The 24,730-nt window shown below is 34.3% G+C and overlaps 1 protein-coding gene and 1 long non-coding RNA gene across 4 annotated transcripts in view; one reads left to right on the top strand and one right to left on the bottom strand.

The window, feature by feature from the left end:
- LOC141934736 (uncharacterized) overlaps positions 1-5,155 on the top strand; it is a 17,851-nt gene extending 12,696 nt beyond the window's left edge. Inside the window, exons 4-5 of one of the 3 annotated variants that reach the window (XR_012626415.1) lie at positions 514-1,742; positions 2,278-5,155. This is a non-coding gene — a long non-coding RNA (uncharacterized LOC141934736). Of the gene's footprint in view, positions 1-513; positions 1,886-2,277 lie in introns of those variants that run through there. The other 2 variants (XR_012626416.1, XR_012626414.1) reach the window with 2 other exon arrangements.
- The window catches only part of SYCP1 (synaptonemal complex protein 1), a 23,820-nt gene continuing 3,651 nt past the window's right edge, over positions 4,562-24,730 (bottom strand). Inside the window, exons 5-29 of the mRNA XM_074850408.1 lie at positions 24,567-24,634; positions 24,308-24,381; positions 23,305-23,363; positions 22,095-22,164; positions 21,386-21,459; positions 20,290-20,398; positions 19,004-19,098; positions 18,683-18,867; positions 17,701-17,768; positions 16,509-16,570; positions 14,193-14,296; positions 13,590-13,707; positions 13,284-13,354; positions 12,527-12,608; positions 11,989-12,051; positions 11,598-11,660; positions 10,872-10,934; positions 9,577-9,693; positions 8,841-8,951; positions 8,074-8,166; positions 6,896-6,970; positions 6,330-6,509; positions 5,251-5,394; positions 4,795-4,881; positions 4,562-4,705 (exon numbers count right to left, since the gene is read on the bottom strand). Of these exons, the coding sequence (XP_074706509.1) occupies positions 4,562-4,705; positions 4,795-4,881; positions 5,251-5,394; positions 6,330-6,509; positions 6,896-6,970; positions 8,074-8,166; positions 8,841-8,951; positions 9,577-9,693; positions 10,872-10,934; positions 11,598-11,660; positions 11,989-12,051; positions 12,527-12,608; positions 13,284-13,354; positions 13,590-13,707; positions 14,193-14,296; positions 16,509-16,570; positions 17,701-17,768; positions 18,683-18,867; positions 19,004-19,098; positions 20,290-20,398; positions 21,386-21,459; positions 22,095-22,164; positions 23,305-23,363; positions 24,308-24,381; positions 24,567-24,634 (2,379 nt within the window). The remainder of the gene's footprint in view (positions 4,706-4,794; positions 4,882-5,250; positions 5,395-6,329; positions 6,510-6,895; positions 6,971-8,073; positions 8,167-8,840; positions 8,952-9,576; positions 9,694-10,871; positions 10,935-11,597; positions 11,661-11,988; positions 12,052-12,526; positions 12,609-13,283; positions 13,355-13,589; positions 13,708-14,192; positions 14,297-16,508; positions 16,571-17,700; positions 17,769-18,682; positions 18,868-19,003; positions 19,099-20,289; positions 20,399-21,385; positions 21,460-22,094; positions 22,165-23,304; positions 23,364-24,307; positions 24,382-24,566; positions 24,635-24,730) is intronic.

Genomic DNA, 24,730 nt, shown 5'->3' with positions numbered 1-24,730 from the left:
TGGGTAATAACAGGGGTTGGAACATTAATTTTAAAAATTCAACTTTTGAGTAAACCCCCAACACTCTGTACTAATGAAATAATAAGCTAATAATTTTGAAATTTCCTGTGCTTAATAAAGCCATGATGGACAAATGATACTGACTTGATATTTGAATATTTTATGAGAGATCCAAGACAAGCATTAGAATAGGTAAATGTTCATTATTTGTCTTCTCAGAACTGAATTTTCAATTCAACTTTTTACGCTTTCCCTCTTCTGCTTTTGTTTTAGGCTGTTGTATCCAACAGGTGTACTAAAAAGTTATTACTTATCATACAGAAAAAATAATTCTTAATTAAAAGCAAGTATCTGGACTAGAAATTTCAGATCAGGCATTAAACATATAGCCAAGATAAGTATTTAAATTGAATCAGGTCTTTTTTTTAATACATACATTTTACAATCTATAGACCCAGGACTCCTCAGTTATCCAGTAAGTTAACTCAAGAAAAACTATTATTTGTTCCCAAGGCAATTCAGAAAAAGAGGAAAGAGCAGATTAAACAAAGACAAGTAAATAAACCTGCTGCCGAACAAGAAAAGGGAGACAATCTAATGAATGGAATTCAACCTATGCATTTTCCAGTCCTTTTCAGTTGTTGTTACCTTATGGCAAAGTACTTTGTTCAGGCCAAAGATTATATGTGTCTTATAAAAGAGACCATACGAACAAAGATGCAGAGTGGATCTGGAAAAACAATAGCAACAAGTTTTATAGCATCCAGTATTTCAGCTGAAGTCAATCAAACCAAGGTGCAAAATGCAGCTATCATCTGGAATAGAAAAGGATGAGAATGGATAAAGCAGTTCCTCTGCTTTAATCACCACATCCCATCTGGCACACGGTGCATGGAACAGCATTCACCACTCTAGGAAGCCTTCAGAAATCACAAGGCTTGAGTTGGTTGTCACTCTGCCACCTACATTTTTATAATTTAAAAGAGTTGCGAGTCAAGCGACATCAGAAACACTGAACCCAGCAATCAGCTGTTCACAGCCGGGCCGGTGAGCCCCCTGGAAGCTCCGACCCCAGCTCATACCACCCGGCTGCAGGTGGGTGCTGAGCATGGCAGCGCCACTTCCCTGACCGGTGGCGGCCAGACCTGTTCATCTTGGCTGAAGCCGTGGGATAGATGAAGAACTCTACCAAGAGCCTGGTGACAATAGAAAAGTCTGAAGGACTAGGACATACCGTTCTGTGAAGGGGGGACTTGAAGAGGTGGGAGCAAGAAGGCGACAGCATCTCCCTTAGAAAAAAAGGAAATATTTTAAGTGAAAAATAAAAGTGCAAGCACGGTAAATAAGGATGACAGGAAGAAAGCAGAGGCAGTAGGTCAGAGTATTGCTCACCCTCCTTGAAGAAATATTTGACAGAAAAGGACCTGGAGAACTGTGTTAGCAGTGCTATGAAGGAAAGTAACATCTGTCGGCATTTCCAACGCTTGCTTTAAGCCAAGGTAACCGATACTGACAAACTTCCTCTTGGAAGCTGCAGGTCCTCAGCTGCTCCGTTGAGAGAAGTAAAAGAAGCGGTATCTGCACAGTCATTATCAATTATATTCTTGCTCAGAAGACGTATTATACCTCAGACACTGAAGGCCACATCCCCCTTAAAACTGATTAGTAAAGACCCAGAGTACAAAGAAATGTGACAAATATATCGTGTCTGTGTATTTCACTGGAAATAGCATTGAAAAAAAGTAAATATTCTGTTTAATTGATAACTTGTTAACTACATTTATTGGCACATGTTAATATACATTTTAAAACCTTGTAAAAAGGCATTTAGAAATAAGCTTATCTTGCTGATACTTTTAAATAAAGCATATATATATATAAAAAATGTCTGTGTATTTATATATGTATATATGTGTGTATATATAGAACTACTTGTAGCAAATGGGACTAGTCATAGCTAATATAGCCTTTAAAACATTAATAAAATTCCATGGATAAAAGCATCAATATTCACTACTATGAATAGCTGCTAACTGGTAGCTTTCAATTTTTACTTTTTTTAATTCTGTGCTACCTGAAGGCCAAAGCACATGCATTTATTACTTTTCATTTGCTTTTCCTATGCAAACTGGATTCATGCCTGACGAAGTTGTTTATTTTCAGTTTTATTTACTATATAACAGGCATAGTATGAGGCAAATATGATTTTACATCCTTCCTAGTTATTACCCGTAAGCTTTCTGTAGTAGCACTTACAGTATTTTTGTAATTTTGCAGATGATTTATACACCACATGATGCACTCCTCGTGGTATCAGGAGGACTACGGGATGCACCATGGATTCACAACCCTGCCACGAAGTACTGGAAAATAATGAGGTCCCAGCTGATCACTGACCATTTGAGTCTAGATGTGGACAGTACAGACTTTAATTTTTATCTGTTGAAGTGGAAAGACTTTTCTCCACCTTCAAGACATTTTAGTCCCCACAAGACTCACTGTGACATGTAGAAACTCTTACAATAGTTAGCTAGCATTTCTAATTCTTACTGCTTAAGTTTCTTGTAATTCCTTCTCCTACAATGCCAGATTCTGTACTTATACCGCTACACTGGAAATCATGTTTGGTAGATACTAAGAAAAACATTTATTTTTTCATATAAAGTCTCAATGAACAATCATTTAAATCCTATTTTTTATAGTAATGCATTCAAATATCACATATTCTGGAATGAGCAAAGCTATGAACGTGGGTAGGCTAGGCTTGACATGGATTTTGAATCTTAACTCCAAGATTGCAAAATTACAGTTCATGGATCTATATATGAGCCATAGCTGAGAAAACAGTAGAAGTGTCATTATACTCAGAAACAACTGGAATTTTTATTTTTGATTGGTAACTAGCTTAGGAGTCAATTCTGCATATCTGTTGAAGATGTCAACAACAGCAACAGTCAAAATTTGAAATATGCCATCTTGAAATGAAGTAACAAACATTGGCAAGGATTTAGATCTTGTCTAAAACACCACCCCCTGTTAAATTAAATTACAAACTGCACATATATATTGTGTTTCTGGGGACTGCGTTTTCTTTCTCCCGCAAAGTAGCTGAAGATATTAGTAAGTAACATCCCAAAATAAAATGAAGGCTAACTGACTTTGCATGGCATTCTCTATGTCCAGTCAAAAAATAAATAAATAATGTATCGGAGAGGTTTAAATGGACTATTTTACACTACTTATGGTAAAATAATCTTTCTTGGGAAGAACAGACATCTGGAGTTTGTGTGTTATAAGCAGCTATTCTGTTCTGCATTTAGTCTAATTTACATTATTTAAGCAGATAGATTATAAAAACTCAATATTCTGCAAGCACATGAAGTATCTTTCCAGCAAGAAAAGTCATTCTAACTTGTCAGAAAATTTGCTTGCATAACAGACTCCATTTCCAAATATGGAGGAAAAAACAGTATATTCTTTCAGATCTTTGGAGAATATTTGTCAGTTACATACAATAAAAAAATTATTATTATTTTCACTGCTCAACAGATAAGGAAGGCATAACGAACCCAAATGACTAGCCTATACATAAAATTTCTGCACAAAAAGAAATACATATGTTTTGCTACCCTCTTCAAATGAATCCAGGATTTTGATCTTTCATAGTATTTTAGATGTACCTGTAGTTTTCGTCTCATCTCTAGGCTCTGAGGCAGGTTTTTGTTGTGAAACAAAGATTAATCAAGGATTAACGCAGAAATATATGTTCTAAACTATTCATACGCTTACGTGGCTGAAGCTGTTAGTCCTTAGGAAGGCTGCCTGGTGGTTTGTATCTGTGTTCTAACACATAAATCAACACTTGGTCCCACACTTTATGCTTCAGATGATAAACAATTTAATGACATCTTAACATTGTTTTTACAACCTTATAACGTGTGCATATTTTATTCCTTATGAAGCTGAAATATTTTTAAACTGAAGTAATTCTATTGAAAATTCAATTCCAAAAGTTTCAAAACTGTTTTAACATACTGAAATAGTGGCTACTGAAAACAAAACAGTCTAAAAAGACAGTTCTAACAACATTTAAAATGAATGAAAAAGCAAGACAACTTCAGGTAAAAGAGTGCATGCATTGTAACAGCTTCAGTATTTCTTTCACTAAACAATATTCTTTTGTGAATTATGTATTAAGAAAACGAGACTAAATTTAAAAGAACACAACTGAATTTCTTTAAAACCAGTATTTCTAATGCCAGACTTTTTTTTTTTTTTTTTCTCTGTTTGAAACAGCTTTCTACGTAGTTATACTTGTTTCAAAATTTAAAAATGGGCTAATTTGTCTCCTGACTTTTTATAGCATAGGGGATGAAATGTAGATAATGCTCTGCAGGTGGATGTAGTCATGTATCGATAAAGTTTATGTGTATAAAGGAAATTAATGTATTAAACATACTGAGTATGAGAAAAAAATGCAACAATGTACTAACTCTGAAAGAATCATAATACTGTGGTTGTACTAATCAAAGAGTGCTAGGGCACTAGTCATTTTTTCATTTTAAGTGAAGAGCTTTTCAGCTTCTTTAATTTTTCTTTTCCTGTCCATTTTAGAAACTGCAGTCCATCCAGCCTCACGCATTTTTCTCATGGTTGTAAGTTTCAGTACAGAGCCTGGAGTTCTCATGTTTGATGTAGTTGGTTTCTAAGAAGAAAAATAAAGCCATCCATTAGTTTGTTTCTATAACCAATCTGATTAACTGTTTGTTTTGATCTGAAGAAAAGCTAAGGTACCTTTTTTGGTGTCATAGCGTATAATTGTGAAGCTTGAGGATAATCTTTGTACAATTTTTTAAACATTTCTTCCTCTGAGACTATACTCTTAAATTAAAAATGAAAAAGTTACTTAATCACACTATATTAAAAAATGTATTTTCTTTCCCCCTAGGAATATTACAGTATGGGGAAAAAAAAAGTTAAGATGTTACTATGAAGCCTCAACAGTTCAATAAAAACAATGTAAAACAATCATTGGTAGAAGTTAATATATATTTTTGTATAGCGGTACTCTGTTTGTCATAGAGTTACTGATTATGTACATGTAACTACAATTCCAGAAAGAACCAATGAAATAAAAATATACACATAAATATTGTCTTGGCTACAGAACCCCACATGCTTTATATACATTCTTAGATACAGCAGTGTGCAGAGAGAACGGTTGAGCACACTGTTCTCTCTGCTCTTTACCAGGAGGTCGCTGTGTTCCGAGCTGTCTGACTGGGCATCCAGCTGTAGAAACACTTTTTGCTTTTTCCTCAAGCACTGTTCTGAGTGCAGATTTGTGCTTTCGCTTTGCAGTTTACGTATTGGAGGAGTCTTTATAATATATGTCTGGGAAAAAGATGGCATTGAAAATTATATTTTCAGTGGTAATTGTAGAATCTAAACCCAAACTCATAACCCAGTTTACAGACTGATTATCCAGGAAGACACTAGAGAGATGCTGTGGAACAATTATCTTTTCATCCAAAATGTGAAGCAAAGACCCAAAAACAGAAAAAAAAAAATCCTTTTTTTGTTGCCAAATAAGGAGAATGAACAGGAAACTGTGGAAGAACTGAGTTTTATGGCACACTGTATCTAACTTCTTCATGCTTATCTGCAGAAATTCAGGTTATTCTGAACTGTAGTCACTACATACAGACTATAAGTACCATTTAAGAAAACAAACAAAACTTCAGGAAAAAGCTTTCAGAAAGACATTGATAGTGATATCAAGAACGAGATTGTTTTTACTCAAATAGTACTTTCACTACAAGTTAAACTCAGAAACACTGCAATGGAACAATGCAATCCTTTTTTAGAAAGGATGACATAAAAACAGTAGTTGTTCCTATCGTTAAGAGCTTCTGACATGGCAGAAGCATAAGGTTTTACAGTTATGATGAAGCAGTCAGGAATATTTTGATAAATTTTACAGCTACACAAGCTATATTCTGTTCCATAGAGAAGAATGTGCCTTTACAAACAGACAACACTTATTTTAAGACTCAGTAAAAGAATTCTAGAGACATTATTAAATTAACAGTCCCTCTAGGACAGGAATTGTTACTGATCAACAATAACAGACAAATTAAGTAACTGAGCAGTGGGAGCCCTTGTACAAACTGCTGTCTAATATCGCTGTGGAATACATTTTTTTTTGTGGCCATCTACCTTTTAAATCCCTGCTTATCACAACAGAAAATAAATAAGCATCTACAGAGAAGTAAGAAATACAGTCAGAAAAATAAAACAAGAACAATTCACTATTATGAGTTACAAACCTCTAATGATGGACTACCCAAGGGACTCTTTGCAGATACTGAAGGAGGCATTTTTTTCTTTTCCATCATGTTGACTTTTATAGGAATATCATTTGGAGACTTTTTATTTTTTACATTAATAGACTCACCATCCAGATCTAAATGAATTTTAGGAGTCTCACAAAAATGAGTTTGCATTTTCTAAAATTAAAAAAGGTTTAAATTAAAAGCATTTCAATGTCTTTTGTTTATATATAATTTATCATGGAACTTCAATTAGATTACATACCTATAAGTATTACCAAATTCTAAGATTAATTAATAAGGTTAAAGCTACCTTGTGCTCAGACAGTTCTTCAATTTCTCCCTGCTTCCCTCATACTTACCAATTAAGAAGTAATGCAAAACATTCACTACCACCAGAAATGAGACCTAATGACTTCAGAGAGCATCAAGCTTTTGAAGTCAGACAGCAAGGGACAGCAAGATCTAGAATCAAAAGCGCACTTCACAGCTGTCATTATTATAGTGCATAAGACCAGTCCAAGCATGTCACCCATACTGCTACATTCATTAAGAGAAAATACCTTCTCTTCAATTTCTGCTTTAAGTTGTTCCTTAAGGGATAACAGTTCGTTTTTCAAACATGAGAGCTCACTTTCCTAAAAACAATTAGATAAAAACAATTATTAGCTACATTTCACCTGGAAAAAAGAAAACAGTTCAAAATGAGACCATAATAAATAGAAATATTCATTATAAACAAATAAAAGTTCCATTTATTCAATAGAACCAACTTATCCATAAAGTTTGCATGCCAAGAGGTATTTACAACTCATTTTCAGAATCACAGAATTGTTTAGGGTGGAAAAGACCTTTAAGATCATCAAGTCCAACCGTTAACCTCATGCTGCCAAGTCTGTTACTAAACCACATCCCTAAGCAACACATCTCCATATGTAACACAGCTAGGACTTCCCCTGAAGCAAAACTGGGTCCTAAATGTCAAAATATCAACAAAATCAAGCAACTCAATCACTTGAATAACAGATGATCAAAGAAGCAGTTACCAAATTAAAAAAAAAAAACATGTAGACTTGAGTCACACCTCCTTCTATTAAAAAAAAAAAAAATCTAACTGAAAGCTCTGTGAAGAAATATTCTGTGAAGGGAAATGTCAGCCAAATACTGAATTTTAAGTAGATGCTGCAGAACTACACTGTGAAAGTCTTGCGGGGATGTTGGCTCTCAGAATATTTCTCAAAGCTAAGCTTTCCAGAGAGAAAAAAAAAAAGAGCAGCAATGCATCTCTAGACTTGGAAGTTTTGTTTTAGTTTGTTGTAAAAAGAGCTGAAGTACTATTAAGAAACAGATACTGGACCAAAACTGTTCAGGGTAAAAACTTTAAATGCTTGTTAGAACAATGGGGCGGGGTGTGGAATCCAACTATTTAATACAAAAGTTTCTTATTCAGACAGTGAGGTTAGAACGTGATGCACTATCAGGAGAAATAGACAGAAAAGCACAGCTACTCCAATTTATTTTTAGAAACATCTGGAGTTTTGAATGCACATAATAAAATCTGTAAGAAAATAACAGTAAACAGAGATTAGTGGGTTGACCTTTACTGTTCAGTCCCACTAAAGCAGACACTTAACCCCCCAAATGTTAAATAGGAAGAAGTCTAATATGATATTTATAATTATATTACACTTTAGGGACAGCAGCCCCTCCATTTAATTTATTGCTGAAGAATACGCCTTACCAATGATCTTTTTGATGATAACTGCTCTTGCTCTTTTAGTTTATAAAGATTTAACTCTGCATCTTTTTCTTCAACCATTTTATCATATTCATGCTGTATTAAAAAAAAACCCAACCAACAAAATTGAAACATTTGACTAAATGTTACAATTATAGATCTACCTAGTCCTCAAACATTACTCATTTTTTCAAATAAGGCTCTTCTGAAGATTCAGAAAGCACTATAAACAAACATGGATGCTTCAGCAGAAACTGTAAAGCAGAAAATGCACAAGCACTATTATTTTGTGGGCTGACAGAGAATGCTTTATCTCTAGGCAGCAGTACATGTTGCAGCACATAAAAGCTAGCCATGTTATTTTTATTAGTGGTATCTGCTAAATATACCACAAAACAGAGCAATAAGGAATGTAAATTAAAATATGCTAAATTAAACTGCTGAGGGTGGTAATCTCCTCATAAAGAGGCCCAAACTGATACTGAAGAATACTGCTTTAGGATGGTATCAAACGAAGCCTGAATATTAAAAAAAAATCCTACAAATTTAGATACATGGTATTTATCTTCCAGTAGGCATGTTTTCAAAATCTTTAGATGTATTTATTTTTAGACGATGAAAAATTAAGCATGTATTCAACTTCATTTTCCTAGACTCAGGTCTTTATTGTGAAATGTCACTTTCTAAATCATAATATTCTGGGTTTGAAAAGTTTTTACTTAACATAGTATCACACATTACAAACCACAGAAATCAGTAAAACCTCTTACCTTGTGTTTTTCCATAAGTGCCACCATTTCAGTTATTTTGTGTTGACATCGGATATCAGTTTCTCTCTGTGTTACTGTTGCTTCATCAGCAAGTAACCTCATCTTTTCTACCTGTTAGCAACAGGTTTCATTTAATTCATGAAAAATTAACAGTGTATTTAAAAAAAAAAAAAAAACCAAAAATCTTAGTTTCATTTCTTCTTACCCCTGTGGGTGCAATGTATATAGTCTCATTTAATGTAGTCTTCATTTGCTTTTAAGATGTTTTTCAAATCCTACATCTTTTATACATATTGTTAAAATGGGCAAATAAACCTAGATTAAAAGTACATCCATTCTTCCATGGCAGTGTCATTTCAAACCACAAGGCCCTTTCAAGCACTCTGCCCTAACTTTTTTTGATATTACCATCAAAAAACTGTGGGCAGGAAAGTACTAATATGGGAACAGTTATAATCTAATTTGCTTATGCTGTATTTACACCAAGAATAGGATTTCTGTGAACAATATCTTGACAAAAATTTTTAACTGAGTTCTTATTTTTGAAGACATATACAAATACTTCAACTTAAGGATTTAATGTACTAAAGCTTTGCTCACATGCATACACAGGAAGTTCCATTTATGTCGATAAGACTGCTACATAAGAGCAAGGGCTATGGCCAATATAGCTTCATAAAACCATCATACATCAAAAAAATAATTAAAAGTTACACTAAAAATTAACAACTCTCACCTCTTCAAGAAGTTTGTTTTCATTTACTTTTTTTGTTTCAATGTCTTTTTGATAGATGTCAACTGTTTCCTTATGTTGCTTGTTCATATTTTCCATCTCTAACTGTAATTTATTCACCTTTTGAGAACACAGAATTATTGCTGTTATTTGTTCAGGAATAAATGCCAATGATTTTTTTTTTACCTCTTATTTTCGAGCAGAACCCCTCTGCTACTTTTCAGGTATATGACTGAACTGTCCTATTTAATGTTCAGCTTTTTTTAATAAAGAGTTGAACTTTGGCCTGAAGTGAGTTAGAAAACACTCATAAAAACAATGGCAACACCACAATTTTATGCCAGTTTTAATTTAATTTTATTTTAATTTAATACCAGTTTTATGCGCCCCAGTCAATAAGAGTCCTAAAGCTAGAGGCTAGTCAATCACAAAGCATCATTCCAATATCCATTAGCAATCTGACACTATTCTGCCTTTTGACTCTCTAGTATTGCTTGCATGGAATGCAAGGTGGCAAAATGAAGCATAACTGAGAGTCTCCTAAAATAGTCTCCTAAGACTCAGCAGTATGACTGTATTATGTTTACAACTAAATTTTTTTTTGACTAATTAAGAAGTGAAGAAACAGTTTATCTAGAAATAGTTTATTTTCAGAATTTTATTTAGTTCTGAAGAAGATTAATTCCTTTGAGCTGCTAATATTAATGAGAATTTGGTATGAAACAAATAGGAATAGTGATTTCCTAAGTGGTCACTCTAAATGCTGTGAATTCTTTGAGAAAGAGATACAGATGGAGACTTTATTCCTTCCCTTGTAAATCTATTTAAGATTTTATCTGTTTTATGATATATTTTTCTCCCAAGTGTGCATTTTGATTATAATTTTTCCTTTTAAGTTTCTCATAAGAATACCCTCAAAACAGTCTACATCTTCCTTGAAGTGTGGTACCCAAAACTGGACACAGTATTCTAATCAGAGACTTATCACTGCAGAACACAGTAAAAGAACTGCCTACAGTGAATATCAAACAAAAAAGAACAGGACTCATTAGGAATGTAATTCCTTGAGATGTGATGTCCATCTCTTACAAATGTCTGATAGGCCAGTCAGTGCCCACTGATTAAAAATGGAAGCATCTTCCAAAAATTATGGACTCATTCCTGTAAAATCCGTATCCCAGATCCATAAACCAGTTAAGAATGTGCTTAACATGTATTATCATTAGTCACTCTGGCACTTAAAACATTCAGGGTTTGTGCTTTACCCTCACCTTGTACATGAAGTTATTTAAACCTACCTTCACTTCATAAGTACTCATTTTCTTGCTTTCTGCAGTAATTTTCTTTTTTAGCACCTTGTTCTGTTAAAATAAAGTAAACCAAACACTATACTTTAATAAGTTAATGGAATTATGTAATGATTTAACTGTATCAGGTAGGTTGGAATCTTCAAAATTCCATCTTTCAGCAAGCAAATAACTCTCTTGTGCAGGTTCCAGATCGATTCTCCAGACAAAAGATGGCTCAACTACTTCAATAATGCTATTACTTCATGACTTTATGAAAGACTGCTCATGGACAACAACGGAGAATAACGAAAGAGGGTGCAGTATAGGAAGAAAAACTAAGATGCTGCTGACAGAAAATGTGCAGATGTCATGACAAAAAATACAAATTATATATTTTACAGTACAGTTATTAACTATTTGTCCTAATGCACAACTCTTTTCTACTGTTGGTAACTGAGATTGATATACTTGAAATAATAACCTATGATACCATGTACTAAATGAAAACAGTAAAATTTTCTTAAATTGCATTTTTCAAAAGTAAGGATAATTTTACAAATCAAGTAATTCCAAAGGTGACTCCTTAATTTGCTCAGAGTTAGGATAAGAAAGAAAATGTTATAAATTACATAGGTATATCTAAAGATATCACACCAGACAAAAACTGTTGAAAAGTAACAGCTACTACAAAATACCATGTTTTATTTATTTGTGACTTTTAAAAACTGTACATACCTCCTGTTGCAACTCTTCAATGCATTTGGTTTTATTTTCCATCTGTTTCTTTACATTATTGAACTAAAAGAGATATTTCAAGCATTAATTAGTGAACTCCTAAAAAATGACTCACTGTGTTAGGGATTACTGCCAACGTTCTTAAACATGCATTTGCACAAGTCTGATTAATTCCAGTGGGAAACACATGCTAACATGATACAGTGATTAAAGTTTTAACCATAAAGTACTACAAGAATTTTGCTAGCCCAGTATCACCAACATTAATAGCAGAGAACCAGTTCTGCAGTGGTTGTAGAGTTTAGAAAGAAAAAGAAATAGCAACTTCGCAAGTTAAAAAATAATCTTACATGAAGTTCTCTACAGTCCATGAAAAAATGAATATTCATACCTTATTTTCTAGAATCTTCAACTGCTTCTCCTTTCTTGAAATTTCATTTTCAATACTCTTAGCCTGGAATTATAATTGTAAGTCTTTGACTTTTACAATAAAATTTTGAAATCCATTATGTTGTTAAAAAAACAGGTGTACTTTGAAACTACAGTAACAAAGTAAAAATATTTGAACATATTTAAACTAAGAGTCATATTACATATTGAAAGCCAATCCATACCCCATCCATCACTAAGTGGGTATACAGAAATTAAAAAAAGGGGTTCTCTGCCTGAAATCTAACAGATCTGGACTTTTAAGCCTCCGTGTAAAGAAAGAGTAAACATCCCAGTGAAAGCCCTTGTCTTTTAAAAGAAAAGGGCTCAGCATGTGTACATATGTTGACTCAGTTGGTAGCAGCACTGAGAGAGGAAAGCCTCTGTAAGAGATTACATCCCAAGGTAGAGATTTTCAGAAAAAAAAAAAAAGGTTTACATTTAGATTTTGTCCTACAGGTTATGTTAAACATTTTCATGATAAAGCACCTATGGCATACATTTTCTTCTCTTTCATCCAGTTTACTTTTAATCTCTTCGCCTTTCTTTGCCATCTTCTCCTTCAAAGACTCCAGTTCATTTCTAAATGCCAAATTAACAAGCATTAGTAAATATTCACTTAATAATTTTAACTTCTTTTCACTACTGCTAAATAAACCCATACTTTATTTTCTAAAAAGAACTACTAATATTGATGAGAACTTCATAAGCTGTTCAATGAAAACGTTCTTAAAAGATGCAAAGTGACTGGTAAGTTAATGTCTGACCTGTACATACTTTTTATAAATATGGAAAGATGTTCCCCTTACAGTGAGTGAAATATATTCTAGTCTGTAATACCGTAATGCATCTATGAAACATAGAAGGCTGCCTGTCTACTGGGTTGGTAGTACAGAGACTACTTCAGAGAATAACATTTAACCAGTTTCACCTTTTCACATTTAAACCATAACCTTTAACTTCTGCTTTCATTTCCTTCACACCTAAGATGTTAATGCAGAACAGGATAGCTCTCTGTATGCAATAGGAAGCTACGGCAAAAATTATTCCTTTACCAATAGGTATCATTAATTTGTAGAAGCTTCTACATGGCCAACATCAATACTAAATAGTTTCTGTTTAGCTATGTAGCCTAAAAAAAGCATTAATCTAAAAATCACAGAAAGCAGCATATGAACACAACATGTAGACTAACTGTGAAGGAATTGAGTCTACTTCCTTTAATAATATTGTACATTAATATTTGTTTTTACTTGCCTTAGCTGGCCATTTGCTTCTTCCAGGTTTTGAACTAGCTGCTTTGTATTTTCTTCCTTTTTTCTACTATTCTAAATAAAGACCCATGTAAGTAAAATGAATAAAATTCTAAGTGACATCCTAAAAAAACTCAAAGACATCTTAAGCAGTATCTTGACCTGCCTGATTCACAAGGGTAACTGCACTCCCTTTGTATTTTAAACACAAAAAAATAGTTCTACAGAACCATGTCATGTTGCAGTTTACCATATGATTTGTATTTTAAATTGACTGTTCTTTTAAAACAGCTGGAAGTTTACAACTTGCCTCATGATTTTCTTGCAGTTTCTTGAGTTCTGTAGCCATACCACTTTTCTCTTGTGCTATTTGTTCCTTTTCTAATAAAAGCTTATTGATATACACTGTTAGTTCTTCATTCTTTAGCCTAATTTAAAAGAAATGGTCAAGAGAGATAAGAACATGCATTTTGAAATTTCCTTTTAAGTTGAATTTATCTGTTACAAAATATTACTTCATGCTGAAAAAAGTTCAGGCCTGTATCTACAATTTAAGCTTTGCGGCAAAGTTACAGTGATGCAAACAGGTGACAGAAGGAAAGAAAATGAGAGTCAACATTTATATAAATATAATGGTTGTTGAAGATGAGGTAGTTCAATATCCAGCTCAACGCAGGGTTAATAAATTCAGAATCTTTCTCTTCATGTTAACCCAACTAAGTCACAGAGATACAGAACAAATACATACATACAAATACAGAAAATGTAGTTTATAAATATAACAGATCTTATAATGTGTGCATAGGTTCAAAGTTTCATTAGAAAACAATCATAGATCATTTCATTGTATATTAAAGTAACTTCTATGTAACACAAAAAAAATTAAATACTGTATTTTCAAAAATGATCATACGCCTCTCGTTCAAGATCTGTATTCAGGGTCGCAAGCTGTTTTAAATAATTTTGTTCCTTTTCAGCTGTACTAGTCAGTTGTAATTTCAAATCATGGATTTCTTCCTGTAGAAGAAAAAGTGTTTTGGGTATTCCTATGTAAACTACAAGTCATGAAAGCTATCAGAAATGAACTGACAACACAAAGCTTTAAGATGAAACAAAATGACACACATGCCATAAATTAGCCAGACTGTATCTTTACATCTCTCTGGTGTGATGTGGAAGTAGTGTGAGATATTGAACTCTGATACAAGTGCTAAATGTGTTCCCTATTGTAAGTCTAACTAACTACTCTGTAAAATCGCTGACAAAATCAGCTCTCCTTGGACATTATTTTAAAGAAAGACATTTGCTTCAGACATCATAAGCTTTTGCATTCACCTAAATAATAAGAAATTTAAAAACAAACCAACAAAAAAAATCACAGAATTCCAGTACTATGTGATAGAATAAGCACATATTTTGGATACATCCCAAACCACAAAGCAAAACTCTTCCCTCAGAAATTTGGTGCCATTACAAGATAAGGCAAGCCTTGTAACGTAATGTAGTTTATAATATGTAAATGCTTTGGATACTGTTTCCTCCAAATAACTGGTGACGCAGCGATACCACAGGCACTGGCAGGCAGTTCATGGGAGCAGGAGGGAGATAGAGAGGCATCAGTTTTTAAGCACAGCACATAATGAACTTCTGGAATTTCTCATCACAGGAGGCGGCAAATGGTATGAGGAGGTTCAAAATCAGAAGAGACAAGTGCACACCTACAAGTCCATAAACTGACAGCAAAGGCAACTGATAGGGATGTGTCCTCAAACATCCTTAATGCAGCCACTGCAGGAACGTAAGGGGAAGGCACGGTAGGGAACAGCCAGGCCCCTCTGGTGCATCGCACCTCCTGCCGCCACTGTCACAGCAGAGCCGTGCGCTGGGTGGAGCACTGCTCTGACTAGGTGATATTTCTTAGGTTCTTATGTAAGAGTGATAATGTGTAACAACTATTTATAAAAACATGTTACTATCACCCTTTATTCAGACCTCTCTGATTTGGAGAACATTTTTCATTTCTTTTTCTCTCTCCTGCAGATTTTCTACAGTAGCCTCAAGATCTTTCTTCTTCACTAGAAGTCCTTCAACTTTTCCCTGTTTAAGAACATCAGTGAAACTCAATTCAGGAAACTCAATGCACAGTATAGAAGGAACAAACATACATGGTAAAATGCAAACCTGGTTTCACACTATCTTACTTTAGCTGATGCAGTTTCTTGTTAGACTTGTAAATACAAGATCATAACTAAAATAATCCTGTATTAAAAGTGTACTTCATATAGCTCAGACTTCTGTAACAGAAAATGGGCCTGTGTCACAGATCTGTAGGGTTCACAGAGACCTGAGCAAATTAACTCAGGAAACTTCCCTATAAGTAAGAAAGAACAAGCAGTATAATGGGAATACATGGAACAGGGTGTTATAACCCAAAAGACCTTTCTGCACGCTCTGAAAAGGGACATGTATCAGCCCATTACGTAACGCTTTCTGGATACTAAACACTGCAGTATGGAGGACACCTCACCATAGCTAACACCCCACAAACAGCATAATAGTCAGAACAGATTTGTGAATACACCTATGGAACTTATGAAATTACTTATTAGTTTCTTCATTTTGTCACACATAACCTTTCCACAAATTCCACTGCCCGTTCTGGGTGGTGTCAGAAGCTTGATTATCCTTTAAACACCAAAATGAGGTCAGCCTTTACAAGGCTTAATTTTTAGAAGATTATTATGAAGAACCCTAGCCACTCAAGGAATTATCTTTATTGTCAAAAAGTACTTGATCTCTTAGCCTTAAATGTCACATGCGTGGTGCTCACAAGGTTTGTGCTAAGGTTCATCACCAAAAAAAAAAAAAAAAAAAAGAAGTATTTTTCAGAAAGGTTCAGAATGAGGAAAGAATGGGTACTAGGCATAACTAAAAAAGGGGAATCTTTATGTCTAGAGGGAGTGGTACTTGAATAGGTGTGAATGAAGAAGGAAATGACCAGAAATCTTGACAAGAAAACCAAAACAAAGCAGAACAAAAGAAAAACAGTGGAAAGAATCAAATCCTTCAAAGAAAACACTGAAATAGTCTAAAAGACAGGTAAGGGAGTTTAGTAGCAACATTAAAGCAGCTTAGACAGTGTTTTTATATGGCATTTAAGATACGTAGAAAGCAAGAGAGACTTCATATGAAAAGTAAATGCCATGAGACTAATAAAATGAACATTTACCAGTGTTTCTGACAGTTCTTCAAGTTGCATTTCTTTGTCACATTTTAGTTTAGTCATCTCTTCTACAGCACATGTAAAGTTAATTGATCAGAAATAATTTTATATATTTAGCAGGCAGTATAAAGCATTTATCCCTTTGCAGTACCCAATTTTCAAAACTTCTTGGATTAAGTTCAGAAATTGTAAAGATGAATTATGATTTAATCTAAATGTAGAGTTGAAATTATTCAAAAAGACATTAGCAAATAGATATCTGAATGGAAACTAATCATTCCTCCTAAGTAAATTTCAGAGCCTATTATGTTTTCCACAATTATGGCTTCAAATAAACTGTGGACTGTAAGAATGGAGTAATCTCCAAGTACTGATGCATCTGTATTTTTCCAGAAAAATATCTGGAAAATATTCACATGGATATGCTGAAAAAGGAAACCACTTATTAGTAACTTCAAAATGTTTTCTATGTTCACATTCACATTACTGGTATTTTTTGCAAGTACTGGACACCAAACTCATTTTTGCTCTGGAATTCTCACAGGTCAAATCTCACCTTGTTCTAGACAAGCATTAGCAGTTAACTTTTCAACACTTTAGATGCCCTCAATACACACAAGGACATCAAATTATATTTCTCATCTATTGTATCAGGACTAGAGACATACGCTGCACACTGGGCTAAAGAAGATCTCTTACTCTTCAGGCTAAGAAGCGCATATTTAGAAATCACAGGATATCAAAGAAATATTTAAAGCTAACCACTGTCAGTGTCATTCTACACCCAACATGGGGAGAGTGGTCTGCAGGAAAGCTTAATGCAAGTATTTTGTCTGTGCTACAAGCTACAGAAGTCATTCCTGGAATCTACTGTTCAGCGGTCTAACACTACCTCTCCAACAGGTCTGCAGTGCTACCAGTCTTAACTGGGAGAGTGCAGAGAAACCAGAATGCCTTCCAGGAGAATCCATGTATATATGGTCTTACTACTGGAGGTCTGCTGTTAGACTGTTGCCAGCTGCAACAACTACCAAAGAAAAGGGAGTCAGATGAGTAAAAATACATGTAAGCATTCCTGACAGGTACAGGGTTCTGTAAAACCATTTTTCCAAGCACTAAGGACAGTCCATTTTCAGAAAACAACAGAAAACATTTTTATTACTACCTAGCTCATTTTCTTTCTTTCTACAAATCTTACCCAGTTCAGCAGACTTATTTCTGAGCTCCAAGGTAAGTTGCTTTGACTCATCTTCATATTTCTCCAATCTAAAAAAATGGTAATAAAAAAACCCCTGTATAGTACAAAGCAGTGCATTTGAAACTTAAAGGGCAATAAGACAAAGTCTTATCACAAGGATTTTAAGAACATTTGCCTTTCAACAGGCAGATGATATATCTGCCTGCAACATGTATCAGATTTCACTTTTACAACTTTGGAACAGCAGACATAAAAGTAAACAAATATATACATATATAAGTCCGTATTTCTTAAAAATAGAATTATGAAAGTTGGGGGGGGGGGGAATTTGCTTTCTTATAGGCCAGAATCAACCAGCACAACTGAAAAAAATTACATTAAATTCTCTGCATTTAGACCACTGTGTCAAAGAAACAAATTTCAGCTTCATATCCCTTTGTTCTTGGATTTGTCATAAACTGCAACTACTTAGAAAACGTCTTAATGCCACATACCCAAAAATCACTGTTTCTTGAAAAACTCAGTTGTGGTAATGAATTAAAATACATCTTTATTGATCTGTTCTCATTTTTAGGAAGGTTGATTTTAGTTGCTATTAGGTTCTTTGACAAATACACAATTTTTAAAACTACAGAAAACCTGAAATACATTAATAATAGGCATCAGGATTAAACAGTACTATTATCACATACAGAAGAATATTTTCCTCACTAAATGTTCCATTAATAAAGAACTGTCTAGATTACCGCTCTGTTAGTTAAGAGCTGCATCCACATAAAACCAAACAGCATAACTGTCTTCAGGTGCTAATAATTAAAATAACCAGACAGGTGAAGGACTTTAGAAAAAAAAGTTATTAGTGATTACAAAAAAATGTAATTACACCAGATCACATACGAAGTTTAGGTTTTATTCCCAGCAGCTCAGTAATCTAATATACTATCTATAAGATCATTCTTTGAATTCAAACTGTTTAATTTACCTATTTTGCTCTTTTTGCAGCATGCTTTTGAAATTGGAAATAGAAGTCTCAAACTCCTCTATCAGGGATGCATGCAAAGCCTTAGTTTTTTTACATTCTTCCACCTGTGCTTCTTTTTCTCCAGTGACCTGAATTAATGCTTTCACTGCAGTCTGCAATTCGTTTTCTAAGCTCTTTTGAGTAACCTTCAAAAAAATTATATATTTCTAAACATGTTTTGCAAGAAACAACCACAATTGTTTCATATCTAAAGTATCGGTAATTATTTATGCAATTACTTGTTTAACGTATTCATACCGGAAAACCATAAGAAAGCTATACCTCTGTTTTTTGCAATGAAGCTTTGGCCTCTTCCAGTTCTGCCCTCAAATGTTCTTGATTGATCTGGGATTCCTTTAACATTTCTCCTTCATGTCCTAAGCAAAAAGATACATGCTTACATTTAAGAAAAGTAGGATATTTACTAAAAAATGTTTGCATTTCTATTTAACTGATAAATACATTCCTACAACTTAATCAAGTTACATAATGTATTTATGTCATTGTTAAGGAAAAAGCCTCCAAGATATTTATACAACTTAAGTAACAGCAACCAAAATGTAAAATTACATATATTTATGGAATTTAACAAAATGCAGCCACTTACATGTATATGGCATAAAAACAATACTAAAACCTGCCTCCCCACTCCCCAGGGAAGAGAAGGCTAAAAATTGCCTCAGTTCTAAAGAACAAAGGTACTTGCATCAAATACTATAAATATTTTGTAATATAAATGGCTTAAAAATGCTGAAAATCAAGTTCTGAAACGTAAGTTTCCTCAGTGGCACCTGACTGTAAGTCTGCAAAACTCAAGCGATGTATTTTCCCCTTGTGATCTTCAAAAGCCCTCACTGCTTGACTCGCCCTTGAAAAAGAACCCTTCATAAATAGTTATACTTCCAATCCCAGTCAATCATTTGCCTATTTGCAAATCAGATTCCATTTAAAAGCTGTAACATTTTGGGGGGTTATTTGGCAAAAGTATGAAAATAGGTCTTGTTGAACACAGAACAAGGGCTACTATGAACAAATATTATACTTTAAAGACCCTTCACTAACTTGATTTCAAACAGATCAATCCAGTAACCAGGAAAAATACTTCTACCTATTACTGTGCCATGTTTACTGTACAAGGCCAACTGAAAAGGAAAAATCTCCAGAATAGGGGCAGGGTTATACAGTGTCCTGGTAAAAATTACTTCTATTACAGAGAAGGAATGACAGGGTATGTGGCACCTTTACAGTAGTACAGCATGTTCACACTAGTTTATTGAAGAGTAAATTAAAATCCCTCGCAACAAAGCTGTTATGTCAGTACAAAAACAGGGTGTAGCCTAAGCCTAAAGAGAAAACCCTTGTTATGAAATAAGGGCCTAGATTTTATACATAAGCAGATTAGCCTACCAGTCCTGATCCCCCATCAGCAGCTTCTGTTCCAAACAAAAATATGGCCTGCAAGGCCCCAAAATTCTGCTGCTGACAAGTAACTGGGTAAAATTATCATGATCCTGTTTTCTGTATTTCTATAACCAACTACATTTTAACATAGCAGAGAGAACTCTTACTTTTTGCTTCTACTAAGTCAGCAATCTTATTTTTGGATTCCTGCAGCTGAGCCTTGATGTCTCTTATTATATCATCTTTTTCATCACTCTGTATGGTAAGAACTGAAATCTAACAAAATTAAAATAATATCATAATGAAGTCTAGAAAAAAGGACAGATTCTCATTTTCATTTGTGCACCATGTATGATTAGCATACATACTGCTGTCATTCGAGTTAAATGAAGTGGTTGGTCTTAGCCAAATATTGATCAAGTCATATTACTCTGGATGAAAAATCTCTTCAGTTCAAAATCAAAACATGAATTCCAACAGACTAAAGATACTGGGACATCACTAAAGTTAGCAGAATCTGATTTAAATGCAGCTCTAGCTGTTATTTTTGTCCTTTTTACTGATACCCATAAACACTGCTTGCCCCTTTGCAATGTCACACCCATCCTCAGAAAAAACAACTCTTGACCTACCCAGATAAAGATGGATGCTCAGCTTCTCATAGTCCTGCTTACAAACTAAAAATTCTCATAATAATTAATTTCTTCAACTTAATCAGTCTTCCATCATGGTTACCTCATCAGCACTACAAAAAAGCTACTCTAATCTTAGGATTCCTAAACTCCTAAACAGCCTGTGGTCTGTTATGCATTCTAATCCTTCTTCCCACCTTCTCTCTCCCCAGATATGAACTATACCTTTCTTAACTATGAGGAGATGACTGCTTTGCTAATTTTATGCTTCTGCACAAGTCACTTTATAAAGGCAAGTATGTATAGAGAACAGAAAGAGTATTCAATGTTTACATGGTGCTTTTAAATCCTGTCACTAAGATGTCCTGTTCTGATACAGCAACCTAGTTCACATTTTATTCCAAATAAGCAACACAGAAGGAACACACCACTGAAAGGTCATTTGCAATATTAACTTCCATCCTTCCAAAATACAAATATTTTACAAACAACTGAGCACTTTTTAAAATAAGTATTTTCATTTTATGTATCAGTAAGTCACAAAAGCAAATTAGAGTTCAAATATTAAAGAAACTGCAAGATTTCTTTCAAAAATAAAGCTGTACATATTAGATTGTAAAACGGAGCAAACCTGGTTTTCCTTCATACTGACTTCCAGTTTGCATTCTTTTTCAAACTTGTCTAATTTTTCTGCTTCTTCTTTTACTTTTAAGATATAGTAACATCCGTAGTTAATATACTAGCTAAAATATACACCAAGTAAAATACAATTTCCAGTTTAAGATTGCTTATAATTGTACAGCTGTACAATTTGTTCCATAAAGAGCAATTGTTGAGGTCATGTTTGAAATTATTTTCTAATGAGACAAAATAACCTTTGCACCAACTTTCCACAGAATTCGTCCATTATTCCATGTATTACTTAATAGTTTGTTATAAGAAACTAACAGAAATGCAAGTGTAAAAATGAAAGTCACATTGTAAATAAAGCAAGTATTTAATTAAAATTTCTGTAATTACACACTAGTGCATTATCAGTTAAATAAACCAACTACATAAAATAAGTAGTGATCCCTAGACTGTACTTCATAGACAAAACCTAGACTTTGAGTGACTATTTGAAAAATAAAGTTCCAAATCTGACCCAGTGGAAAAGCAATAAGAGGACCCATGCATTTAAAAGCAGGCAGCATGAATAAAAGAGGGTCCAGACTGTCACAGTGTTAACTGTTCACCATTCTAGCACTCAGATCTTTCTAGCCTGAAACTGCATGCAATAAAACCCATCAAGTACAAAATTGTTAAGCCTGAAGCATAAACACAATAAACAGTATTCTCACATTTGAAACACATTTCCAATCTGGTGTTCTCTGCTTGCACACGAAGCTCTTCAAATGACATTATCATTCTCTAAAAATAAAATTCAATATATACATTCATACACTTTCAGTAACGAAGAATTGTTTATGGTTTGTAAACAAACAGTGTTACAAGCTCGTTCATATTTGTAGGAGAAATTTTGTTAAAAAAAAATTCAGAGCACAAACATATGAACATTATAATTACTCAAAGTTGGAAGTTTAAAAATTTCTGTACTCAAGATCTAAACAATTTCAAGGATGAAATATTTTTACTGGTCCATGTTGGTAGATCCCTAACACAATGGAGGAGTTGTTGTGCTTTCCTTAGTTGCTACAACAACCTGTAATTAATGTTTAACCATGTACTCTCTGACTCCACTTAATATCAAGTTCATCACTGCCAAACAATGATGTCTCACATTTCTCTATTATAAATATACTAGGGTCTTATGTTCCACACTGGAATAATTAACAACAAAAATATGATTAATTAATTTATTTGGCAAGACTGCACATCTTTATCAAATTAAAAAGGCAAAACCCCTCTTTAAGTCAAGAAATATTCACACCTTATACTTCTTATTTCATATAACCCCTCTGCAGTGCTGGGTCCAGCTCTAGGGGCACCAACAGCAGCAGGACACAGACCTGCTCGAGCGGGGCCAGAGGAGGCCACAAAGATGCTCGGGGGGCTGGAGCACCCCCCTGTGAGGACAGGCTGAGAGAGTTGGGGGGGTTCAGCTGGAGAAGAGAAGGCTCCGGGAAGACCTTAGAGTGGCCTCCCAGGACTGAAAGGGCCTACAGGAAAGGGGGGAGGGACTCTTCATCAGGGGGAGCAGGGATAGGACAAGGAGTAATGGTTTTAAACTGACAGAGGGGAGATTTAGATCAGCTCTAAGGCAGAAATTGTTCCCTGTGAGGGTGGTGAGGCCCTGGCACAGGTTGCCCAGAGAAGCTGTGGCTGCCCCCTCCCTGGAAGGGTTCAAGGCTAGGTTGGACGGGGCTTTGGGCAACCTGGGCTAGTGGAAGGTGTCCCTGCCCGGGGCAGGGCGTGGGACTGGATGATCTTTAAGGTCCCTTCCCACCCAAGCCATTCTAGAACTCTATGATATGCATGTAACTCAGAAAATTCAACACAGCCATGTAACTCGGATCACATTTGAGCCTTTTAACAAGCTACGTCACTTACTTCAACGTTGTTATTAAGTTCCATGTATAGTTGTCTTGTTTCTTCTTTTTCGTGTTCATCTATCAAAGTAAGAACATACCATAAAGTTTTCCTTCTGAAAAAGAATGCCAGCTGTCCAACCCATTATGTTTAAACAGCATAATGAATTAAAAAAGGAATTATAGTCTCTCTTCTTATTTAAAAAAAAAAAAAATCATTACAAAACAGAGTGCCAAAAGTTATATAATCTGGAGAAAATATATATTCCATTGAAAAATTAAGCAAGCAAATTTCCTTCCCTATCTCTCTTTTTCTGTGAATAGTGTAATTCTGGATCAATTTATATAACTATACTAATTTTGACAGTGTTAATGTTGTTGAATATTAATGTATCAAAAATGTGTTTGAAAAACTGTAATATAAGGTTTAGCACTGAATTTCTTCCCATCAGCAGATACCCATGATCACAGAACTGTCATTATAAATTGTAATAATACTCCATCTCCATCTTTTTCTTTTTCTTTCATTTTTGTAACTGATAGTATTTTTCCTTAAGGAAACAATTCTAGAAGAGAACAATAAGAAAAACAGCTATTAAAGAAATACAGTATATCTATACACAGATGTTTGTAGAAACAAAGCTAAAAAGAAACAGACACTTCTTAAGTATCCAGGATCAAGCTAGTAAAATTTAAAAGATTGTAATAACAATTCTGAATTTCATACAGAATAAAATCCCAAGTCAAGAACATACTTTAAGACCTCAAGGATTTAAACTTTGTTATCTAGGTGTCTTGGTTTGGTCACTTTAGTGAGAAGAATGTTAGCTACTCATAGTGTCTTGGGGTTTGGACCTTTTTCCCCCCCTGTAACTGCTCCAAACAGGCTAACACCAACTCTGGAAATTTGTTAAAGAGAGCTGGGAAAGGTAAGTAGAGTGGGTTCTACTGCCTAAACACAGGCATGAAGTGTCATCTCACATGTCTTATTATACTCAAGGTATCAAAATTTAAATAGTATTTACATTTGGTGGACTTCTCTGTGAAGTGAGTACAGGTTTCCTTGAGCAGATTACACAGATGCCTTGAAGCGCCGTTTCTAAAAGAGGGAAAAAATACCCTAAGATGTTGTCACAGGAATGCATGGTACTTTGCATACCTAAGTAGTAACAATGTAAATACCCTGATGACCTTTACAATTTAACAGCATGTGTAACTTCCCATACCAACACAGTTCTCAGCATAAAAACTATTTTCACAAAAATATATGTCTGTATTACTCACTCTTTTAAGAGATCTTTATTTTCACATATCTCATCTTCCAGTTTTAAACTGAGTTTTTCATTTTCAAACTAATTTCATAGGGAAGACATACAAAAACAGATTGTTATTAAAAAAGATACTAGAAATACACTTTTACTTCTTAAATCTCACATGAAGAAATAATT

The sequence above is a fragment of the Strix aluco genome, chromosome 25, assembly GCF_031877795.1.
Source record: "Strix aluco isolate bStrAlu1 chromosome 25, bStrAlu1.hap1, whole genome shotgun sequence".
Lineage (NCBI taxonomy): Eukaryota > Metazoa > Chordata > Aves > Strigiformes > Strigidae > Strix > Strix aluco.
This window is presented reverse-complemented; position numbering and strand designations above follow the sequence as displayed.